At 34.0% G+C, this 26,543-nt stretch overlaps 1 protein-coding gene across 1 annotated transcript in view; it reads right to left on the bottom strand.

Annotated features, from left to right (window-relative positions):
- LOC148939473 (microfibril-associated glycoprotein 4-like) overlaps positions 1-26,543 on the bottom strand; it is a 93,540-nt gene that overhangs the window by 52,767 nt on the left and 14,230 nt on the right. The window contains exon 2 of the mRNA XM_089106639.1: positions 18,393-18,558. Coding sequence (XP_088962765.1) covers positions 18,393-18,558 — 166 coding nt within the window. The remainder of the gene's footprint in view (positions 1-18,392; positions 18,559-26,543) is intronic.

Here is a 26,543-nt window from a genome sequence, read left to right as displayed (position 1 = left end):
CTACTGATACATCCAATCGTTAGCTTTCGGGTATAAGCATTCAACGGAAGGTCAAAAAAAGAAAGGCCTACTCTTCTACTAATATCGTAATCCACATCTCGTCTACGTGCCAAATCCGTTACCTGCGTAAAAATAATGGTATAATAAACTGTAAAATTGCCAGAAAAATAAAAACGGCATTGGCAAAAAATGTAACAACAGAATATACAGATGAATCGATGAAAAAAAAAGCACCAGCAAACGTAACTTGATCAAACAGTCAATGGACCAAATAATACCAAAGACGAAAAGCATATTGAGCCTGTTGATGACGCACCAGTAAAAATTGTGTATGACTCAAAATGGAATAATGATTATTCTACTGATTACGAACTTAGAGAAGACAATAGCTACCAAATCCAGAAAGAACATGGTGAACTATTTTATGGAACAGATTCAAAACGTCCAAAGTTAATCATTGATATTAATATTGTATCATAATATATTTTTGTATTAATATTCTACATAGCATTATTTCACTAAAAATATATTATGCATTACATTGTTATGTGTTCATTATTTTTAGAATAAGCTAGCATGTCAAACGTTTGGAATGTCTGATAAAGCGTCGGAGATGTAAGAAAAGGAATTTGCATACATCTATTGTCAGACACATGGGATAACATTGACAAAATCTAGGTATCAGAATGAATAAATTCTTTATCAACATCCATTGTTGGATATGTCATTATGTCATTATGAAAAAATTGTAAGTAAGTAAGTAAGTAAGTAAGTAAGTAACAAACTCTTTCTTGAATTCACCTCTTGGATACACAATACAGAAATTTAATTCAGAAAATTATGAAAAAAAAATTGAATTTTTTTTTATTAACATTCATTATCGATTGAAGTCGCTTCTTAGACAGACAATACAGCAATTTCACAAAATCTAAGTATAAGAGTGATTAAATTCTATATCAATATCCATTTCTCGGATACATAGGAAAAAGTTGACAAAATCTAAGTGTTAGAGTGAATAAATTTTATTTATCAACATATTTTGTCAGATACATAGGATAAAATTGACAGAATATGAGTGTTAGAGTGAATAAATTTTTTTATCAACATCCTTTGTCAGATACATTATATAAAATTGAAAAAGTCTAAATTTCAGAATGAATAAATGCTTTGACAACATCTTTTATCGGATATGTCGGATAAAATTGACAAAATCTAAGCATCAGAGTGACTAAATTCTATATCAACATCCCTTTCTCAGATACATAGGATAAAATATCGGATAAAATTGACAAATCTAAGTATCAGATTGATTAAATGCTATATCAACATCCCTTTCTCAGGCACAAGGGGATAAAATTGACAAAATCTAAGTATCAGATTGATTAAATTCTATATCAGCATCCCTTTCTCGGGTACATGGGATAAAATTGACAAAATTGACAAAGTACCAGAGTGAATAATTTATTTTTATCAACATCTTTTATCAGTTACAACAATTATAATTAACAAAATCTAAATATCAGAGTGAATAAATGCTTTTTCAGCATCATTTGTCAGATACGTTGAATAAAATATGCAAAGTCGACACAGCTTTATTTCATTTTTTAAGGTTAATTTAGACGAGGTTACGTGCCCGCACGTAACCTCGTTTAAATTAACGAATCTGTTCCATAAAATAGTTCACCATGTTCTCTCTTGATATTGTAGCTATTGTCTTCTCTTAGTTCGTAATCAGTAGAATAATCATTATTCCATTTTGAGTCATACACAATGATTACTGGTGTGTCTTCAACAGGCTCAGTATGCTTTTCATCTTTAGTATTATTTGGTTTATTGATTGTTTGATCAATTGTAGTAGCGATTGCTGGTGCTTTTTTTTCATTGATTCATCTTTATATTCCGTGGTGATATTTTCTAACAGTTCTCTTTTTATTTTTTTGGTAATTTCAATGTGTTTTATCAAATTATTTTTACGAAGGTAACAGTTTCGGCTCGTAGACAAGATATGGTTTACGATATTAGTAGAAGAGTGGGCCTTTCTTTTTTTGACCTTCCGTTGAATGCTAATACCCGAAAGCTTTGTCCTCTATCATCAACTATTATTTTTATGTTGGTATTCTCTTTGAGTGCAATCATCTCTGGAGATCTCAATCTCGCATATCCACCATCATAAGAGTTGAATTTTTTCGGTACTCCAAAGAAATTTAATTCCTTATTGTCATGACAATGCATGCATACATTTGTAATAGTGCTACCACTTGTACTTGTTTCATAGTTTAAATACTTCTCCTTGCGGGATTCAATGCTACAATAACATTGTCATGTGAACACACTTTATTAAAATGCTCCATCTTCACTTTTTTTTATAGATATGACTTATGTGTTTATCGTTCCACTGCGTAAAAAATACTGATTTAATACATGCAATAGACTAGGCACGGTTGCCACCCTGACCTGGAAGAATTTACTAAATCGGAGAGAAAAAATTTACTAAATCGCATCTGTTTTTACTAAATGCTCAAAAAAAATTTTTGCGCGTGCGGCTACGCCACAGGCACACCATCAACCATTGATATTTACTATAGGAATATAATCATTACGATTTTCACAAATTTTTTTCTTTTTTCTTCTTTTTTTCTGTTTTTTTCTTATCTTTCGTTTTCATAGTATGATTGAAAATTCCGGAAACCTACAAGTTCAAAAATCCTTTTTTTGGATTATTTGGATGTACTAATGGATATGCTTCATATTCCAGACGCGGTCTATCTATGCAAGACGTCAAACAACAGTCTGGAATCTTGGATTCTGGAAACTCTGCTGTTGAAGCCCGGCTTTAAATTTGTCAATATTCTTCAGGTCATAGAATTCAGATATATTGAAAAAGTGAAAACCAATCAACGAAGACAAACAGCTACAATTCATCACGAAGCAATTCAGGCGATGAAGTGCTAAGAATCTGAGGTGTTTTTGAAAGTGACGGCTTTTGAAATTTGTCCCCCAGTTTCCGTTTTTAGGTTTGAAATCTAAACCCTTCAATTTTACATTTTTAGGAGGAAATTTGCCAGTTTTAAAACACTAATTGGACTGGTCTTTAAATTTGGGATATGCTGATTGCACTTAAAAGTCTGGCAGATTTTAAAGCAATTAATTTATGATTTTTTTTAAACTGTTTTTTTTCTAGATTCTTTCTCGTTCGTATTCTAGGGAATCAAAAACTAATTTAATCTATTTCACTTCAAAACGGAAACGACGTAATCGGCTACCGGTTTAGTTGAAAAATTATGTAAGTTAAAAAGTACACCTCAAATTGGACTAGGGCTGCCAAGAAAAAGAAAACTTATATAACATACAATAATTAGTTTAAAAAATACCATTTTGTCAATAGTCTTCAGACTTCAGGTCAGGTGAATTATACAAATTTAATAGTAAAAAGAAAAACGTGTAGTCATAATTAAAAAAGTTGCACTTAAAAGGCTTTACTCGTCCTCGTCCTCATCCGAATTTAAAGCATCGACTAGTGTTACATTCTGACTCATTCTGACTCCACCTGTTTCCATTTCTTGGTAGCCCGAGTCAAATCGCTGGGGATCACCCTGTCATGGACTCCACTTGACGACCTGAGGACAAGTTGCTTTGTTTTCATAAGGGCCGAAACAGTCGAGACATTTAGCTTATACCAATTTTCGGTTTTTATGACGGACAAAATCGAAAACTGTCTCTCTGCTTCAGCACTTGAATTGGGCAAGCTGCAGAGAGTCAGAAAGAACTTTGGTAAGTATGGAAACAGTTCATTTCCAGCAGCGTCTTTAAAAAGGGACAAAGCTTTCCAAAATTTCGAGGGATTTTCGAGGCTCAACTGTGAAACGTGACGGAGAATCGTTTTCCTCCGAGATCGTTTTCTTCCGTTTAATTAACGCAAACTCAAGTTTGCGTTAGTTAAACTTGCTCACAACCCATGTTTATTGGATCAACCTATTTTGCCCCCCCCCCCCTAAAATATTTTTTTTCCGGATCAATCTATTTTAACCCCCCCCCCCCTGGATCCGCCCCTGTGCAGACTGAAACCATATATCGTCTTATTCAGAAGAGAAGAAGCACTCAAGTTCACAGCATTCACTTAACACAGTGGTCAGCCGCCATTTTAGTTAAGAGACTCAAATATAAGCAATGGGACGATTATTTAATATCTACAATAAATGTTTATTGATGTATCAAACCTATATCATAGCTTTGAACCTTGACTCAATTACGAGTGCCCCGCCCGCAATTGCCCCTACCCACAAATATTACTATTTACGTTATTTCTACCCTAGGATGAAAGGATGATAAATTTTCTATCTACAAGTAAAATGAATCATTTTATGCAATTCTGAAAAAAAAAAAAAACTTTTACTGCTTTCAAAGTTTGGTAACTATAATTTTTTGGCATATTATGGAGTGATAACTGTTTCTTAACACGTATATATATATATATATATATATATATATATATATATATATATATATATATATATATATATATATATATATATATATATATATATATATATATATATATATATATATATATATATATATATATATATATATATATATATATATATATATATATATATATATATATATATATATATATATATATATATATATATATATATATATATATATATATATATATATATATATATATATATATATATATATATATATATATAAACATATATATAAAAATATATATATATATATATATATATATATATATATATATATATATATATATATATATATATATATATATATATATATATATATATATATATATATATAAAATATATATATACATATTTATATATATATATATATATATTATATATATATATATAAATATACTTGGTAAAACCACCAAGTTCATTTTGAATTTCTGTCGTGAAATGCAAGAGTTGGAATATTTCAGTAGTGTTTTGTTGTGCTTTACCTTGTCAAAGTTACATTCTGTTGATTTTCCTAGTTCATTTTGAATTTCTTTCATTGAAATGCAAGAGTTGGAATATTTCAGTAGTGTTTTGTTGTGCTTTACCTTATCACAGTTACATTCTCTTAATTTTTCAAGGTTCATTTTGAATTTCTTTCGTGAAATGCAAGAATTGGAATATTTCAGTAGTGTCATGTCGTGGTTTACCTTATCAAAGCTACATTATCATGATTTTTAAAAGTTCATTTTGAATTTCTGTCGTGAAATGCAAGAGTTGGAATATTTCAGTAGTGACCTGTTGTGCTTTACCTTGTCACAGTTACATTCTCTTGATTTTTCGAAGTTCATTTCGAATTTCAGTCGTGAAATGCAAGAGTTGGAATACTTCAGTAGTGTTTTGTTTTGCTTTACCTTGTCACAGTTACATTCTGTTGATTTTCATAGTTCATTTTGATTTTCTTTCATTGAAATGCAAGAGTTGGAATATTTCAGTAGTGTTTTGTTGTGCTTTACCTTGTCACATTTACATTCTCTTAATTTTTCAAAGTTCATTTTGAATTTCTTTCGTGAAATGCAAGAATTGGAATATTTCAGTAGTGTCTTGTCGTGGTTTACCTTGTCACAGCTACATTCTCATGATTTTTCAAAGTTCATCTTGAATATTCTGTCGTGAAATGCAAGAGTTGGAATATTTCAGAAGTGTTTTGTTGTGCTTTACCTTGTCACAGTTACATTCTGTTGATTTTCATAGTTCATTTTGTATTTCTTTCATTGAAATGCAAGAGTTGGAATATTTCAGTAGTGTTTTGTTGTGCTTTACCTTGTCACAGTTACATTCGCTTAATTTTTCAAAGTTCATTTTGAATTTCTTTCGTGAAATGCAAGAAATGGAATATTTCAGTAGTGTCTTATCGTGGTTTACCTTGTCACAGCTACATTCTCATGATTTTTCAAAGTTCATCTTGAATTTCTGTCGTGAAATGCAAGAGTTTGAATCTTTCAGTAGTGTTTCGTTGTGCTTTACCTTGTCACAGTTACATTCTGTTGATTTTCATAATTCATTTTGAATTTTTTTCATTTAAATGCAAGAGTTGGAATATTTCAGTTGTGTTTTGTTGTGCTTTACCTTGTCACAGTTACATTCTGTTGATTTTCATAGTTCATTTTGAATTTCTGTCGTGAAATGCAAGAGTTGGAATATTTCAGCAGAGTAATGTTCTGCTTTACATTGTCACAGTTACATTCTGTTGATTTTCATAGTTCATTTTGAATTTCTATCATTGAAAAACAAGAGCTGGAATATTTCAATAGTGTGTTGTTGTGATTTACCTTGTCACAGTTACATTCTCTTAATTTTCAAAGTTCGTTTTGAATTTCTTTCGTGAAATGCAAGAATTGAAATATTTCAGTAGTGTCGTATTGTGGTTTACCTTGTCACAGCTACATTCTCATGATTTTTCAAAGTTCATCTTGAATTTCTGTAGTGAAATTCAAGAGTTAGAATCTTTCAGTAGTGTTTTGTTGTGCTTTACCTTGTCACAGTTACATTCTTTTGATTTTCATAATTCATTTTGAATTTCTTTCATTAAAATGCAAGAGTTGGAATATTTCAGTAGTGTTTTTTTGTGCTTTACCTTGTCACAGTTACATTCTGTTGATTTTCATAGTTCATCTTGAATTTATTTCATGAAATGCAAAAATTGGAATATTTCAGTAGTGTCTTGTCGTGGTTTACCTTGTCACAGCTACATTCTCATGATTTTTCAAAGTTCATCTTGAATTTCTGTCGTGAAATGCAAGAGTTGGAATATTTCAGTAGTGATTTGTTGTGCTACCTTGTCACAGTTACATTCTCCTCATTTTTCGAAGTTCATTTTGAATTTCTGTCGTGAAATGCAAGAGTTGGAATATCTCAGTAGTGTTTTGTTGTGCTTTACCTTGTCACAGTTACATTCTGTTTATTTTTATAGTTCATTTTGAATTTCTTTCATTGAAATGCAAGAGTTAGAATATTTCAGTAGTGTTTTGTTGTGCTACCTTGTCACAGTTACATTCTCTTGATTGTTCGAAGCTCATTTTGAACTTCTGTCGTGAAATGCAAGAGTTTTAATTTTTCAGTAGTGTTTTGTTGTGCTTTACCTTGTCACAGTTACATTCTGTTGATTTTACTATTTCATTTTTAATTTCTATAATTGAAATTAAATAGTTATAATATTTGAGTAGTGTTGTGTTGTGCTTTACCTTATCACAGTTACATTTTCTTAATTTTTCAAAGTTCATTTTGAATTTCTTTCGTGAAATGCAAGAGTTGGAATATTTCAGTAGTGACTTGTTGTGCTTTACCTTGTCACAGTTACATTCTCTTGATTTTCATAATTCATTTTGAATTTCTTTCATTAAAATGCAAGAGTTGGAATATTTCAGTAGTGTTTTTTTGTGCTTTACCTTGTCACAGTTACATTCTCTTAATTTTTCAAAGTTCATTTTGAATTTCTTTCTAGAAATGCAAGAATTGGAATATTTAAGTAGTGTATTGTCGTGGTTTACCTTGTAACAGCTACATTCTCATGATTTTTAAAAGTTCATATTTAATTTCTTTAGTGAAATGCAAGAGTTGTAATATTTCAGTAGTGTCTTGCTGTACTTTACATTGCAACAGCTACATTCTTCTGATTTTTTGAAGTTCATTTTTAATTTATGTCGTGAAATGCAAGAGTTGGAATATTTCAGTAGTGTTTTATTGTGCTTTACATTGTCACAGTTACATTCTGTTGATTTTCATAGTTAATTTTGAATTTCTTTCATTGAAATGCAAGAGTTGGAATATTTCAGTAGTGTTTTGTTGTGCTACCTTGTCACTGTTACATTCTCTTGATTGTTCGAAGTTCATTTTGAACTTTTGTCGTGAAATGCAAGAGTTGGAATATTTCAGTAGTGTTTTGTTGTGATTTACCTTGTCACAGTTACATTCTGTTGATTTTCATAGTTCATTTTGAATTTCTTTCATTGAAATGCAAGAGTTGGAATATTTCAGTAGTTTTTTGTTGTGCTTTACCTTGTCAGAGTTACATTCTCTTAATTTTTCAAAGTTCATTTTGAATTTCTTTCGTGAAATGCAAGAATTGGAATATTTCAGTAGTGTCATGTCGTGGTTTACCTTATCACAGCTACATTCTCATGATTTTTCAAAGTTCATTTTGAATTTCTGTCGTGAAATGCAAGAGTTGGAATATTTCAGTAGTGACTTGTTGTGCTTTACCTTGTCACAGTTACATTCTCTTGATTTTTCGAAGTTCATTTTGAATTTCTGTCGTGAAATGCAAGAGTTGGAATATTTCAGTAGTGTTTTGTTGTGCTTTACCTTGTCACAGTTACATTCTGTTTATTTTAATAGTTGATTTTGAATTTCTTTCATTGAAATGCAAGAGTTGGAATATTTCAGTAGTGTTTTGTTGTGCTTTACCTTGTCACAGTTACATTCTCTTAATTTTTCAAAGTTCATTTTGAATTTCTTTTGTGAAATGCAAGAGTTGGAATATTTAAGTAGTGTCTTGTTGGGCTTCACCTTTTCAGAGCTACAGTCTCCTGATTTTTCAAAGTTCCTTTTTGATTTATTTCGTGAAATGCAAGAGCTGGAACATTTCAGTAGTGTTTTGTTGTGCTTAACTTGTCACAGGTACATTCTGTTGATTTTCATAGTTCATTTTGAATTTCTTTCATTGAAATGCAAGAGTTGGAATATTTCAGTAGTGTTTTGTTGGGCTTTACCTTGTCACAGTTACATTCTCTTAATTTTTCAAAGTTCATTTTGAATTTCTTTCGTGAAATGCAATAATTGGAATATTTCAGTAGTGTCTTGTCGTGGTTTACCTTGTCACAGCTACATTCTCATGATTTTTCAAAGTTCATTTTGAATTTCTGTCGTGAAATGCAAGAGTTTGAATATTTCAGTAGTGTTTTGTTGTGCTTTACCTTGTCACAGTTACATTCTGTTGATTTTCAAAATTCATTTTGAATTTCTATCATTGAAATGCAAGAATTGGAATATTTCAGTAGTGTTTTGTTGTGCTTTACCTTGTCACAGTTACATTCTGTTGATTTTCATAGTTCATTTTGAATTTCTTTCATGAAATGCAAAAATTGGAATATTTCAGTAGTGTCTTGTCGTGGTTTAACTTGTAACAGCTACATTCTCATGATTTTTCAAAGTTCATCTTGAATTTTTGTCGTGAAATGCAAGAGTTGGAATATTTCAGTAGTGATTTGTTGTGCTTTACCTTGTCACAGTTACATTCTCTTGATTTTTCGAAGTTCATTTTGAATTTCTGTCGTGAAATGCAAGAGTTGGAATATTTCAGTAGTGTTTTGTTGTGCTTTACCTTGTCACAGTTACATTCTGTTGATTTTCATAGTTCATTTTGAATTTCTTTCATTGAAATGCAAGAGTTGTAATATTTCAGTAGTGTTTTGTTGTGCTACCTTGTCACAGTTACATTCTCTTGATTGTTCGAAGTTCATTTTGAATTTTTGTCGTGAAATGCAAGAGTTGGAATATTTCAGTAGTGTTTTGTTGTGCTTTACCTTGTCACAGTTACATTCTGTTGATTTTCCTATTTCATTTTGTATTTCTTTAATTGAAATGCAAGAGTTGGAATATTTCAGTAGTGTTTTGTTGTGCTTTACCTTGTCACAGTTACATTCTCTTAATTTTTCAAAGTTCATTTTGAATTTCTTTCGTGAAATGCAAGAATTGAAATATTTCAGTAGTGTCATGTCGTGGTTTACCTTATCACAGCTACATTTTCATGATTTTTCAAAGTTCATTTTGAATTTCTGTCGTGAAATGCAAAAGTTGGAATATTTCAGTAGTGACTTGTTGTGCTTTACCTTGTCACAGTTACATTCTCTCGATTTTTCGAAGTTCTTTTTGAATTTCTTTCGGGAAATGCAAGACTTGAAATATTTCAGTAGTGTTTTGTTGTGCTTTACCTTGTCACAGTTACATTCTGTTGATTTTCATAGTTCATTTTGTATTTCTTTTATTGAAATGCAAGAGTTGGAATATTTCAGTAGTGTTTTGTTGTGCTTTACCTTGTCACAGTTACATTCTCTTAATTTTTCAAAGTTCATTTTGAATTTCTTTCGTGAAATGCAAGAATTGGAATATTTCAGTAGTGTCTTGTTGTGGTTTACCTTTTCACAGCTACATTCTCTTGATTTTTCAAAGTTCATCTTGAATTTCTGTCGTGAAATGCAATAGTTGGAATATTTCAGTAGTGACTTGTTGTGCTTTACCTTGTCACAGCTACATTCTCTTGATTTTTCGAAGTTCATTTTGAATTTCTGTCGTGAAATGCAAGAGTTGGAATATTTCCGTAGTCTTTTGTTGTGCTTTACCTTGTCACAGTTACATTCTGTTGATTTTCATAGTTCATTTTGAATTTCTTTCATTGAAATGCAAGAGTTGGAATATTTTAGCAGTGTTTTGTTGTGCTTTACCTTGTCACAGTTACATTCTCTTAATTTTTCAAAGTTCATTTTGAATTTCTTTCGTGAAATGCAAGAATTGGAATATTTCAGTAGTGTCTTGTCGTGGTTTTACCTTGTCACAGCTACATTCTCATGATTTTTCAAAGTTCATTTTGGATTTCTTTCGTTGAAATGCAAGAGTTGGAATATTTCAGTAGTGACTTGTTGTGCTTTACCTTGTCACAGTTACATTCTCTTGATTTTTCGAAGTTCATTTTGAATTTCTGTCGTGAAATGCAAGAGTTGGAATATTTAAGTAGAGTTTTGTTGTGCTTTACCTTGTCACAGTTACATTATTTTTATATTCATAGTTCATTTTGAATTTCTTTCATTGAAATGCAAGAGTTGGAATATTTCAATAGTGTTTTGTGGTGTTTTACCTTGTCACAGTTACATTCTCTTAATTTTTCAAAGTTCATTTTGAATTTCTTTCGTGAAATGCAAGAATTGGAATATCGTTTCTTCAACTGAAAGTAAGGAGCAACATCAAAACTTAAACCTTGGATACACAATACAGATACTTTACGTGCGCGCTAGGTACAGATACTTAGAGGTTACGTGCGCGCACCTAACCTCGGCTAAAATAACCATAAAAAATTAAAAAAATCAATTTCGACTGTGCATATTTTATTAAACATATACGACAATTGATGCAGAAAAAGCATAGAGTTTGTTACTTACTTACTTACATTTTTTTCCATAATTTCTTGAATTAAATTTCTGTATTGTGCATCCAAATGGAGAATTCAAGAAAGAGTTTGTTACTTACTTGCGATTTTTTCATAATTTCTTGAATAAAGTTTCTGTATTGTGTATCCAAGGTTTAAGTTTTGATGTTGCTCCTTACTTTCAGTTGAAGAAACGATATTCCAATTCTTGCATTTCACGAAAGAAATTCAAAATGAACTTTGAAAAATTACGAGAATGTAACTGTGACAAGGTAAAGCACAACAAAACACTAGTGAAATATTCCAACTCTTGCATTTCAATGAAAGAAATTCAAAATGAACTATGAAAATCAATAGAATGTAACTGTGACAAGGTAAAGCACAACAAGTCACTACTGAAATATTCCAAGTCTTGCATTTCACGACAGAAATTCAAAATGAACTTTGAAAAATCATGAGATTGTAGCTGTGACAAGGTAAACCACGACAAGACACTACTGAAATATTCCAATTCTTGAATTTCAAGAAAGAAATTCAAAATGAACTTTGAAAAATTAAGAGAATGTAACTGTGACAAGCTAAAGCACAACAAAACACTACTGAAATATTCGAACTCTTGCATTTCACGACAGAAATTCAAAATGAACTTCGAAAAATCAAGAGAATGTAGCTGTGACAAGGTAAAACCACGACAAGACACTACTGAAATACTCCAATTCTTGCATTTCACGAAAGAAATTCAAAATGAACTTTGAAATATTAAGAGAATGTATCTGTGACAAGGTAAAGCACAACTAAACTCTACTGAAATATTCCAACTCTTGCATTTCAATTAATTAATTAAAAATTAAATTATTAAAATCAAGAGAATGTAACTGTGACAAGGTAAAGCACAACAAAACACTACTGAAATATTCCAACTCTTGTATTTAACGACAGAAATTCGAAATGAACTTAAAAAAATCAAGAGAATGTAACTGTGACAAGGTAAAGTACAATAAGTCACTACTGAAATATTTCAACTCTTGCATTTCACGACAGAAATTCAAGATGAACTTTGAAAAATCAGGAGAATGTCGCTGTGACAAGGTAGACCACAACAAGACACTACTGAAATATTCCAATTCTGACATTTCGCGAAAGAAATTCAAAATGAACTTTTGAAAAATTAAGAGAATGTAACTGTGACAAGGTAAAGCACAACAAAACACTACTGAAATATTCCAACTCTTGCATTTCAATGAAAGAAATTCAAAATGAACTATGAAAATCCTCAAAATGTGACTGTGAAAATGTAAAGCACAACAAAATACTACTGAAGTATTACAACTCTTTCATATCATGACATAAATTCAAAATTAACTTCAACAAATCAAAAGACTGGAGTTGTGGCAATGTAAAGCACAACAAGACACTACTGAAATAGTCCAACTCTTGCATTTCACGAAAGAAATTCAAGATAAACTTTGAATAATCATGAGAATGTAGCTGTGACAAAGTAAACCACGACAAGACACTACTGAAATATTCCAATTCTTGCATTTCACGAAAGAAATTCAAAATGAACTTTGAAAATTTAAGAGAATGTAACTGTGACAAGGTAAAGCACAACAAAACACTACTGAAATATTCCAACACTTGCATTTCAATGAAATAAATTCAAAATGAATTATGAAAATCAACAGAATGTAACTGTAACAAGGTAAAGCACAACAAAACACTACTGAAATATTCAAACTCTTGCATTTCACGACAGAAATTCAAAATGAACTTCTAAAAATAAAGAGAATGTAACTGTGACAAGGTAAAGCATAACAAGTCACTACTGAAATATTCCAACTCATGCCTTTCACGACAGAAATTCAAAATGAACTTTGAAAAATCATGAGAATGTAACTGTGACAAGGTAAAGCACAACAAGTCACTACTGGAATATTCCAACTCTTGCATTTCACGACAGAAATTCAAAATGAACTTTCATGAAAAATCATGAGAATGTAGCTGTGACAAGGTAAACCACGACAAGACACTACTGAAATATTCCAATTCTTGCATTTCACGAAAGAAATTCAAAATGAACTTTGAAAAATTAAGAGAATGTAACTGTGACAAGGTAAAGCACAACAAAACACTACTGAAATATTCCAACTCTTGCATTTCAATGAAAGAAATTCAAAATGAACTATGAAAATCAACAGAATGTAACTGTGACAAGGTAAAGCATAACAAAACTCTACAGAAATATTCCAACTCTTTCAATTCAAGAAATAAATTCAAAATGAACTTCTAAAAATAAAGAGAATGTAACTGTGACAAGGTAAAGCACAACAAGTCACTACTGAAATATTCCAACTCTTGCATTTCAACGAAAGAAATCCAAAATGAACTTTGAAAAATCATGAGAATGTAGCTGTGACATGGTAAACCACGACAAGACACTACTGAAATATTCCAATTCTTGCATTTCAAGAAAGAAATTCAATATGAACTTTGAAAAATTAAGAGAATGTAACTGTGACAAGGTAAAGCACAACAAAACACTACTGAAATATTCCAACTCTTGCATTTCAATGAAAGAAATACAAAATGAACTATTAAAATCAACAGAATGTCACTGTGACAAGGTAAAGCACAACAACACACTATTGAAATATTCCAACTCTTGCATTTTACGACAGAAATTCAAAATAAACTTCAAAAAATCAAGAGAATGTAACTGTGACAAGGAAAAGCACTTCAAGTCACTACTGAAATATTCCAACTCTTGCATTTCACGACCGAAATTCAAAATGAACTTTGAAAAATCATGAGAATGTAGCTGTGACAAGGTAAACCACGACATGACATTACTGAAATATTCAAATTCTTGCATTTCACGAGAGAAATTCAAAATGAACTTTGAAAAATTAAGAGAATGTAACTGTGACAAGGTAAAGCACAACAAAACACTACTGAAATATTCCAACTCTTGCATTTCAATGAAAGAAATTCAAAATGAACTATGAAAATCAACAGAATGTAACTGTGACAAGGTAAAGCACAACAAAACACTACTGAAATATTCCAACTCTTGCTTTTCACGACAGAAATTCAAAGTGAAATTCGAAAAATCAAGAGAATGTAACTGTGACAAGGTAAAGCACAACAAGTCACTACTGAAATATTCCAAGTCTTGCATTTCAACGAAAGGAATCCAAAATGAACTTTGAAAAATCATGAGAATGTAGCTGTGACAAGGTAAACCACGACAAGACATTACTGAAATATTCCAATTCTTGCATTTCGCGAAAGAAATTCAGAATAAACTTTGAAAAATTAAGAGAATGTAACTGTGACAAGGTATAGCACAACAAAACACTACTGAAATATTCCAACTCTTGCATTTTACGACAGAAATTCAAAATGAACTTCGAAAAATCAAGAGAATGTAAGTGTGACAAGGTAAAGCACAACAAGTCACTACTGAAATATTCCAACTCTAGCATTTCACGACAGAAATTCAAAATGAACTTTGAAAAATCATGAGAATGTAGCTGTGGCAAGGTAAACCACGACAAGACACTACTTAAATATTCCAATTCTTGAATTTCACGAAAGAAATTCAAAATGAACTTTGAAAAATTAAGAGAATGTAACTGTGACAAGGTAAACCACAAAAAAAAACTACTGAAATATTCCAACTCTTGCATTTCAATGAAAGAAATACAAAACGAACTATGAAAATCAACAGAATGTAACTGTGAAAAGGTAAAGCACAACAAAACAATACTGAAATATCCCAACTCTTGCATTTCTACGTAAGGAATCCAAAATGAACTTTGAAAAATCAATAGAATATAACTCTGACTAGGTAAAGCACAACAAAACACTAGTGAAATATTCCAACTCTTGCATTTCAATGAAAGAAATTCAAAATGAACAATGAAAATCAACAGAATGTAGCTGTGACAAGGTAAAGCTGTGGATTTCCACCATTCAGGCTGGTGAACTAAGACCCCAATACTGAGCTAGTGGATTTCCACCATTCAGGCTGGTGGACTAAGATCCCAATACTGAGCTAGTGGATTTCCATCATTCAGGCTGGTGGACTAAGACCCCAATACTGAGCTAGTGGATTTCCACCATTCGGGCTGGTGGACTAAGACCCCAATACTGAGCTAGTGGATTTCCACCATTCAGGCTGGTGGACTTAGACCCCAATTTTCCAACTCTTGCATTTCACGACAGAAATTCAAAATGAACTTCGAAAAAGCAAGAGAATGTAACTGTGACAAGGTAAAGCACTTCAAGTCACTACTGAAATATTCCAACTCTTGCATTTCACGACAGAAATTCCAAATGAACTTTGAAAAATCATGAGAATGTAGCTGTGACAAGGTAGACCACGACAAGACACTACTGAAATATTCCAATTCTGGCATTTCACGAAAGAAATTCAAAAATGAACTTTAAAAAATTAAGAGAATGTGATTGTGACAAGGTAAAGCACAACAAAACACTACTGAAATATTCCAACTCTTGCCTTTCAATGTAAGAAATTCAAAATGAACTATGAAAATCAACAGAATGTAACTGTGACAAGGTAAAGCACAACAAAACATTACTGAAATATTCAAACTCTTGCATTACACAACAGAAATTCAAAATGAACTTCGAAAAAACACATTCTAAAATCATCTTTTAAAATGTCTCTAACTGTTTCGCCGAAATGTCTAAAACGGTTTCGCCCAAATGATGATTTTGATAACACTGCGTTGTAACATTTTAAATTATTAAGAGTCTTTTTTCCTGTGTTAATATATCTCTCTTCATCTAAGATAAAACATCTGGTTATTTGAAACCCACTTTGTAACGAGCGATTAACATTCAAATTAAACCTGTCGGATTAATATTCAACCTTCCCGATGGCTTATTTTGATAAAGGATTAAATATGCACAAAGCTAAGTGCAAAAACATATCCCAGTTTAAGAACGTTTGTTCAATCATCAACTTTGATATAGTGATTTGTTTATATAGAGTTTGTTTAAAGAAATAATGGATTTTTGCATTAGAAAACATCTTGCTTAAAAGAGAAATTACAGGTAAGGTTTTATAAATCTATAGAAAAGTATGATAAGCTATTTGCTACTTCTGTGTTATAATCACTCTTTTATATAGTGCTAATTTGGTTAATGGTAATGAAAGAAAATGAAATAGGATTATTATAGAATAGTTTAGAAACAAATTTAAGTTTTACTCATCAAAAGTTACGTCCTTGAGAAAATTTTCCTTATTTTTGATAATACGGAAAGAAAAAAAATTATATATATTTACAAATTTTGACTGCACAATCTCCTAGAATAGCATGGGAGGGAACATAAGCCCTTAAAATAGCATGGGAGGGAACATAAGCTCCTAGAATATCATGGGAGGGAACATAAGCCTTTTAATAGCATAGGAAGGAACATAAGCTCCTAGAATAGCATGGGAGAGAACATAAGCCCTTAAAATAGCATGGGAGGGAACATAAGCCCTTGTAATAGCATAGGAAGAAACATAAACTCCTAGAATAGCATGGGGGGGAACATAAACCCTTAAAATAGCATGGGAGGGAACATAAGCCCTTATATTAGCATAGGATGGAACATAAGCTCCTAGAATAGCATGGGAGGGAACATAAGCCCTTAAAATAGCATGGGAGGGAACATAAGCCCTTGTAATAGCATAGGAAGGAACATAAGCCCTTGTAATAGCACAGGAAGGAACATAAGCTCCTAGAATAGCATTGGAGGAACCCAAATCCATAAGTACATGCTCTGGAAAGGTACCAAGGAACATAAGGCAAGCAAATAACACCAGAAGGAACATAATCGGCTAGAATTCAATAGATACTTACTACTAACATAAATGATGGATGCTGTAAAAGTGTCAAAAGCAGATGGTAAACACACAGGTTTTTTTCACAGTGAAAAGAGGTCAACGGGATCACAAGAACTGACACTGGGGGGGGGGAGAATTACCCCCAGAATTCCCCCCAATCCCTAGATATCGACAAATGTTTTTCTTTTTTGTATATTCTCCGGAAGATACCCTATTTTTGGTATTTCAATCGGAAATATTCCAAAAAATTCCCCTCCCCCAATATTTTGAAAAATACATGCTGCCCCTACCCCCCCCCCCCCGACATTTGTTTTAAATGGTGCCACCGTCACAGGCGTCTGTACAGAATGTAGCTCTGAACAGAGGTAGGTAGGGGGAGGACTTTTTGTAGCCTTGGTGGCCCCAGGTGGTTTAGTACTGCAGTGAGTTGTCAATGTTTGCAGTAGTAGTAGTAGTTGCAAAGATAGAAACTCTGTATGAGGTACAGCTTCAAGAATCTTTATACTCTATAAACAATTATCATTTACCGTCGGTTATTTCAACTGATTGACACAGTATAGTTTTTTGATCGTTTAGAAAAGGGGCTAATGTTTTATTCCATTTTGGGAACGCAACTACAAGCAATACGCTCACACTGTCTTTTATTCTTTAATTGAAGGTAGTATTGAAATTCATCGTCTGTGTAAACTAAGTTTCCATGTCAATCTTCTGACTGGTTAATTCAGCTTATTCTAATCCTCAGTAGTTGAAACGGGTAATGTGGAAACAAAAACGTACTTTTTACGAATATGTGTGCTCTACAGTGGCGCTATTTCGTCAAAATCCTGGGGGGGGGGGGGGGCAATGTTGGATCCAATTTTCCTACATCAAGTGAAAATGACAGTGAAAGATGAGTCATATAGTACCATAAAGGCAAAGATATACTAAAGAAAACTGACCTGTTTCTCTGGATGTTTGAATTATGCAGGCTTATCTTAGTTTTGACAAAATTTTTTGTAGAAACTATATTTCAGCCGGAGGGGGGGGGGAAACTGGAGTCGCGGGGAGCAAACTGGGGTATAAAGGAGGCACAGTAACCCCTCCCCCCTGCTCCATAGTAAATTACACCCCTGGTGCTTTACCACAGACTGTCTGTAATCCCGTTGGGTTTCAAAGGTACGGCAAGGTTTTCTTATGTAACTAACGCAATCAAACGGTGAACAGTAAACAATACATAGTGCAAAAGAGGCTTTTTTGAAGATACTAGCGCTCTATAAACTTTTAAGTGATTACTGGAAGCACAGAACAAGCGCAACTGCAATCTGTAACGGTACCAAAAACATACTCATGTGGCTCACTGCTACATATGCTAGATAGCCCTTACCTGTGAAATCAACAACTGGTCTAGTTTTATTCATTCCTGTTCTGGACTCTTCGGTATTGCTACTATCTAAAGCATCAATTAGGACTTGTCTGACCATACGCTTTAAAGAAGAAGCTGATACTGTGTCTCCTCCTCCTCCCAAAGAGCTGCCCAGCATTTCAGCATTCTAGAAAAAACTACAGATTCAGAAAAAGTGGGTTTCAAAAAGCCCAATAATGTTAAATTTCACGCCTAGCGTAGCACTTGTCCACGCTAGGGGGTATTTTGTATTTATTGTTTTTTTTAATAATCCCATTTCATTAGTAGAAGAAAATTTAAAAGAAATTTTATAAGACAAATGCAAGCGTCATTTTCAACCTTAAGAGATTTCTTATCCAAGTCAATACAAATCTGCATTGAGGAGTCATTATTAAACTGGATCAGGTCAACTGTTTTACATTTTCAAAGTACTGACGCCCTAGCACAGCTGGAAAAAAAAATTTAGTGCATTAATGCTAATTTATGCAATAACCAAGTTCAGTGCTTCAACTGACGTATTTTAACTAAACCTAAATTCTACTTGAAAAACAAACCGATTGTGGCAAAACATCCTGTTTTTCATAATAGAAATTTTTTTTTTAGCATGTTTTAAGCATTTCATTTCTAAACATATTTCATAACCAAATAATTTTTTTCATTAGTACTTGCTGAAAACATGACTCAAATTATGCTATATGAATTAAGACTGCCAATTACTCCTGTAACCTGCTATTCATCGCAACTAATAAAAGAGAAGCCAGTTTAAGATAGTCTGGGTAATCTTGTTTGAAAAACACCAAGCAAACTTAACAGTTTCACCCCTCCCGCGAATTATCATGTTGATTTCAGAGGATGTAAGAAATGAATTGAAAATAGGCAGGTTTATAATCCTCATACCTTTGAATAGCAAAGTTAAGGGAAAAATTGTGATTATTATAGTTAGGATATACTTTCACCAGACTTTTAGAGCGATATCGATCTTATGATCATGTTTCCAACACTACTTATAAATACTGGCATTCAAAAGATACTTCCCCTCAAAATTATGAACTACTTACAGAGTGAACAAAAATCGCGAAGTGGTAAACCTAGGAGCCCATATGGTCAAAATAAAAAGAAGACAGACCTGAAAATCGAAGTGAGAGCACATATCAAGATAATTCAGCATTGGATGAGGGGGTGTAGGTAAAACTTAGCTACTCTAATAGAAACAGTGAATCCAGATCATGTCGCTTGATTTTGGTTATTGTGTTAGCTCTTGATAGACAGTTATTAAGTTGTTCGTATGATAGCCAATCGGTCATACAATTGTTGATTTTTCTTATACAGTTTTAACCCAAAAAAAGGGTTCTAATTTTAGTTTAGCTAATCATAGAAGCCTAAATTTGAACACTACGCTTCTGGACCTGAACTATTTCAATACTGAACTATCTATACACGATTCTAGAAGTAAAGTTGAAGCAACAAAATCAGATTTCATTATCTTTTTTGCTGAAAATCAAATATTTATTATCATCACATCCTTTTCGACATAGTTCCAAAACCTAAAAAGCCTGGGATAGAGGCAGCATGTTTTTGGATTTACTTAATAACTTCACTAGCCAATAGGTTTAGTTCCTTTCTTTCTTTTAATGGGTGGGGGAGTAAAAGGTTTTACCAAATTGCTAGTCAATTTTACAAACTTTTATTTTATTTCATCAACGATATAACATAAAACTCTTTTCTTTCCCACCTTATTGCCTGGACAAGAATTGCCTTTTGTATCTTATAACCGTAAGAATTATTTGCACAACTAATTAAAGGGTGGTAATCACCTAGTAAAGCATGCTTTGAACAGCATTGGATAGGGTTTGACACTTGAATAGTATTGGATGCTCAGTCCCATGACTTTGTCAGAAAACGGCTGAGTTTAACTAATTGTCCCTTTGTTAATTTCAATAGGTCCTATATCAATGGTAATCTATGATTTCTGCGATTATGATTACTATCAGGATCTATGATTTGTGCAGGAAATGGGTCTTTTTCTGGAAACAGCTTTTTTGCTCTTGAAAACCTCTCATCATCCATTTTGCCCTATAGAACTTGGTATGCTGGCTCCAGAAAGAGAAGTTATTGTGGAATAAATCATCCAGGTCATTCACTACTAGGAATCTTTGAACACCACATATTTCAATAACACAGGATAATTTAGAGTCCTTTAATGAGTAAATTTCAAAGTTTGGAATTGCCTTTGAAATTGTTTCTTCAATTCATTATGTTTCTTAGCAAATCGGTTCTTCATCTCATTTCAGTGATACAGTCCACTTTTTACTAGTACATCCTTGCGTTACCTCACACCTTTTGTATTTTGGTTGAGAAGGAAGCAATTGCATAGGAAGCAGTAGAGTTGTTTTTTGTTTTTTAGGAGGAGGCTCTGTTTCCTGTCCTGGAAACGTGTCTAAGCCATACCTAAATCCTATGCTTACCAATTTGAAATTACTGCAATACTTCTTTTTTGGTACTGTTGTGGTCAAATGTTATTATCTTAGTACCAAAAAGATCTCACGACCGATGAGCATGGAAGGTCATGCTCATGCTCTGATGAGCAGGATTTTATTTCGAGAGAGGGATCTGTTCGGGTAGGGGAACATTCAAAAAGAAAACCAAAATTGACATTGTATATAAAGCATTAAAATAAATCGAGATTTCAGCTCACTTTGTAGCACTTTATTTATTCTCGGTTGGTCCATAAACTTGACATATTGATTTTCTACAGTTAATTTGTCCTTTTGCACTTAGAATCAACTGATAAAATTACTAAAAATTATTGATATTACACAAGCTGGTTTTGGTGGCATCAATTGGAAGGGAGCACGGGGCACTTGCACCCTAGATTTTCCGATCATCATACCAGATTTTAAATAATAATTTTTTGGAGGTATTTCACTGAAAATGCCTTTTATTTGGTATTTTGGGGTGAACATGCCTTTTATGGGGTGAACTTTCAAAGGGAAACTTTACATGGGGGTTTCACCAGAATTCCTATACGAAATTGCTTTTATTTGACTTACTTTCTCTTTGTCAATTCAACTTTATATGTGTTTGTATTCAGGGAAAATTGCCCGGAAAATTTTTTCAAAGGGGATAAAATTTTGGGGGGGATTTCCATGGGAGAAATTCTCTATTGCGAAATTTTCCGAGGGCAAAACTTTCGATTGGGACATGATAATTTTTCCACAAGAGAAACTTTCTATTGGGACAATACTTACTTACATACTTAACTCCCATCTAAACGGGTTGGCCGATTCGGGGCTTCTCCTCTAGTGGTATCATAACAATATTTTTTGGTATGCCTCCCTGATTGTTGCAGGCCTCAGCAGTACTTGAGTGGGGTGGTCATAAAAGTTTTCCCACCAGCTCTTTGGAGGTCTTCCCCTGGGACGAGAGGCATTTATTCTTCCCTCAAAGGCCATTTTAGGCAGTTGGGCTGGAGACATACGCTGAACGTGTCCTAACCGTCGGAGCTGTTGGAGTTTCATGGTCAGCATGATGGTTTGAGGGTAATCCAAGGAGGACAGCAGTTGTCTGTTTGATACTCAGTCAAAGTAAGTGATACCACTGAGCTTCCGGAGCGATTTAGTTTCAAATGCCGCCAGTCGGTGCTTGTCATCGGCTTTTAGAGTCCATGTCCCTGCTCCATACGTTGCAATTTGAATCACTAAGGCACGGAAGAGTCAGATCTTCAGTTTTAAGGGGAGGTATTTATTTTTTCATATAGAGTGCAGTGACTTGAAGCATGCGGAGGCAAGAGCCAGGCTTCGTTTGATGTCTTTTGACGAGTCATTTGTGGATGTCAGCACACTTTTTAGGTAAGTAAATTGGTCGACCCATTCGATTTACTCACCCCGAATAGTGACTTTGGTGAGGGGGGACCAGTATCTGCATGCCATGTTACTCTCATCACCTTAGTCTTGCAGGCGTTTATCTTCATTCTAAAGAAACTAGCTGCTTTTTCGATAGCGTTTGCGCTGGCTTGGATTTCCTCTATTTTTCCATTCAGACGAATATTGCCATCAGCATATGCAAGTAGGTCAAAAAAGTATCATCCGATGACTATTTCAGTGCTATCAGGGACAAGTGCCAGCATACTGTTTAGGAATAGGCAGAAAAGAGTGGGTGGGAGGCATCCTTGGAGAACACCTGTAGAGGTAGAAAACTCCTGTGTGAGTCCTTCACTAGTCTGCACCATGCTTCTCACCTTCTCGTCCTTATAATATCGATAATATCAGAGGGAATTCTGTGGTGAGCCAAGATCAGATCAGAGACCATTTCGCCAGATTAGGTCAAAGGCTTGCTTAAAGTCGATGAACAGTTGGTACAACTCTTTACCGAATTCCAAATATCGTTCCATGATTTGTTTAATGACAAATATTTGGTCTATAGTGGATCTATTCTGACTGAATCCAGCTTAATACTCAGGTATAAGATGTCTTGTCTAGGAGTGGTTCCTCATTTATTTGTGCTGGAAACTTCTGAAGGACTCCAGGATCTGGATTTACTGTAAGATTTGCCTTTTCTTGGAAATGCTCTTTCCAACAATCTCAAATTTTAGCACTATAGGTAATTTTGTGCCCATTTTTATCCTAGATCCAGGCACTTTGTATCTTTATAATTTGCTAGCTCATTTGCACGTTTACACCATAAGGTGTGAGTTACCTCTTTGGAAGTCGTCTTTGCACTGCTGACACTTTTTGGTTATCATGTCTTTAAAAGCCTGAAGAGTTCTCTTCTCGATTTGGCGTTTCAGTTGCTTGAACCTATCCTTGAACCTCCACCGGAATCTAAAAACCTCTCTCTTTACGCTAAATTCACAAGGAATTGTATTTGTTACTGGCAAGAACAGACATTATTGAGGAGGGGGAATTTTCTATGGGGGAGATTTTCCAAGGGGAGTATTTTCTATGCCGAGGGAAGTCTCCGGATGGAAGCTTTACACTACGGAATTTATCCGAATTCCAATATGGAATTCTTTTTATTTTACTTACTTTCTTTTTACCAATTGAATTTTACGAGCGGAAATGTTCCAGAGAAATTGCCCGAGGAAAACTTTTAAAGGGGTTGAAATTATTTTGGGGATTTTTCCGTGGGGGGATTTTCTGCAGGCGAAATATTTTCTGTGAGGAGGTTTCCAAGGGAGAAACTCCCCACCCCGGCGTCAATTAGGGGGGGGGCAGGGGGGGCAAACCCCCCCCCCCCCAAGACTCTGAAAATTGCCTTTAATTTATATTTCACAGCCATTTTCTATCTTGGTTATGTGCTACATTAAACCAGCGAGACTGGCTATAGTAGAATGGCCCCTATTGACCCCACGATTCACCCCTGCTGCCACCTATAACTTTTTTTTAACCCCATATATGGGCATAGCCTCCCTAGGGAGAACACGTGGTTAATTAAAGCGATTGGGAATTTGGAACACCTGTGCTGTCAGTCATTAATCAAATTGTTTCCGGGCAAAGTTTAATAATGTCTGACTGGTACTGTCAATCATTAATCAAATTGTTTCCAGGCGAAGTTTAATAATGTCTGACAGGTGATGTCATGATTGATTGATTGACATTAAAGGGGACTTAATTTGTTGTTTCTAAAGATAATTGATTCACGAGAGGGGAATTAATTTGTTGTTTCTAAAGAGAACTGTCTCCCAGCGAATGTTTCGATCTTAGTAATGAAGAGATTGATTCACACAAGGGTTTCAAAATAATTTGAAATGCGTCATCGCAGAGATGCCAAAACAAAAGGAACATGCTGAAATTACGTTTAGGGATGATTTGGGCAAAACTGATTTAACTATTTTATGGAATTATTTTGGCGAAACTGTTAGAGACATTTTAAAAGATGATTTTAGAAGAGAATTTAAGGGTGAAACTCTGTGGTCGTTATAATACACAAGTTGTATTTTAACAGTGTCGTGAGGTCCCCTACCCCAACCCCAAAGGGTTCCGATCCCCCTACCCCAACCCCAAAGGGTTCCAATCCCCCTACCCCAACCCCGAAGGAAGCTCCGGTCCTCAAAGGTCCCCCAAGCTCCCAAAGGGCCCCCGGATCCCCAAACGCCCTCCCCGGGCCCCCAAAGGCCCTCCCCCGGTCCATCAAAGGTCCCCCAGGCTCCCAAAGGGCCCCCGGACCCCCAAAGGCCCTCCCCGGGCCCCCAAAGGCCCTTCCCCAGCCCCAAAAGGCCCTCACCAGGTCCCCAAAGGACCACCCTGCCCTAAAGCCCCCCCCAGACCCCCAAAGGACCCCCAGCACCCCAAAGGCCCCTGAGGCCCCATTTTTTAATACATTTTATGGCTTTATTATATGTTTTCAGAACAAGTTATTTTCTTAATGTCCATCCTAAACCCATTTTACTAGTTGAAGTACCCATCCTTTTCAACCACAACTTTACTATACTGATTTTTGAATGCTCCAACACCAAGCAATACTTTTCAAAGCCATTTCAGAACAAGTTCTTTTCTTAATGTCCTTCCTAAACCCATTTTACAAATTGAAGGACCCATCCTTTACACCCACAACTTTACTATACTGATTTTTGAATACTCCAACATCAAGCAACACTTTTCAAAAGGCATTTCAGAACCAGTTCTTTTCTTAATGTCCCTCCCAAACCCATTTTACAAGTTGAAGTACCCAAACTTTTCAACCAAAACATTACTTTACTGTTCTTGAATACCAAAACACCATGAAACACATTTCAAAAGACATTTCAGAGCACGTTAGTTTCTTAATATCACTTCTAGACATATTCTCCAACTTGAAGTACCCATCCTTTTCCCCAACAATTTTACTTTACAGCCTTTGAATGCTCCAACACCAAGCAATACTTTTCAAATGACATTTCAGAACCAGTTCTTTTCTTAATGTCCCTCCTAAACCCATTTTACAAGTTGAAGTATCCATCCTTTTCACCCACAACTTTACTTTACAGCTTTTGAATGCCCCAACACCTAGCAATACTTTTCAAAGGGCATTTCAGAACCAGTTCCTTTATTAATATCCCTACTAAACCCATTTTATAAGTTGAATTACCCATCCTTTTCACACAAAACATTACTTTACAGCTCTTGAAGGCCAAAACATCAAGCAATACTTTTCAATGCATTTCACAACAAGTTACTTTCTTAATGTCCCTCCTAAACCCATTTTACAAGTTGAAATATCCATCCTTTTCACCCACAACTTTACTTTACAGCTTTTGAATGCCCCAACACCAAGCAATACTTTTCAAAGGGCATTTCAGAACAAGCTATTTTCTCAATGTCCCTTCTAAACCTATTTTCCAACTTGAAGCACTTATCTTTTTCACACACAACTTTACTTTACAGTCTTTTGCATACCACAACACCAAGAAATACTTTTCAAAAGACATTTCAGAACAAGTTTTTTTCTTAATGTCATTCATAGACCAATTTTACAAGTTGAAGTACCCATCCTTTTCACCCTCAACTTTACTTTATAGCTTTTTGGATATCTCAACACCAAGCAATACCTTTCAAAAGACATTCCAGAGCAAGTTCCTTTCTTAATGTCCCTTCTAAGCCCATTTTACAAGTTGAAGCATCCTTCCTTTTCACCCACAAGTTTACTGTACAGCTTTTTGGATCGCCCAACAGCAAGAAATACATTTCAAAAGACATTTCAGAGCAACTTCTTTTCTTAATGTCCCTTCTAAAACCATTTTACAAGTTGAAGCATCCATCCTTTTCAGGCACAACTTTACTCTACATCTTTTTGGATACCTAAACACCATATATACCTTTCAAAAGGCATTTCAGAGCAAGTTCATTTCTTAAAGTCCCTTCTAAACCCATTTTCCAACTTGAAGTACCCGTCCTTTTCACCCACAACTTTACTTTACAGCTTTTTGGATATCTCAACACCAAGCAATACTTTTCAAAGGGCATTTCAGAGCAAGTTCCTTTCTTAATGTCCCCCCGAAACCAATTTTACAAGATGAAGCATTCATCCCTTTCACTCAAAACTTTACTTTAGAGCTTTTTGGATGCCTTAACACCAAGAAATACCATTCAAAAGGCATTTCAGAGCAACTTATTTTCTTAATGTCCCTTCTAAACCCAACTTTCCAACTTGAAGTAC

Source organism: Artemia sp. Qi Xiang Cuo, chromosome 21 (genome assembly GCF_049724085.1).
Source record: "Artemia sp. Qi Xiang Cuo chromosome 21, ASM4972408v1, whole genome shotgun sequence".
Classification (NCBI taxonomy): domain Eukaryota; kingdom Metazoa; phylum Arthropoda; class Branchiopoda; order Anostraca; family Artemiidae; genus Artemia; species Artemia sp. Qi Xiang Cuo.
The sequence above is the reverse complement of the archived record's forward strand: the minus strand, read 5'-3'. Positions and strand labels throughout refer to the sequence as shown.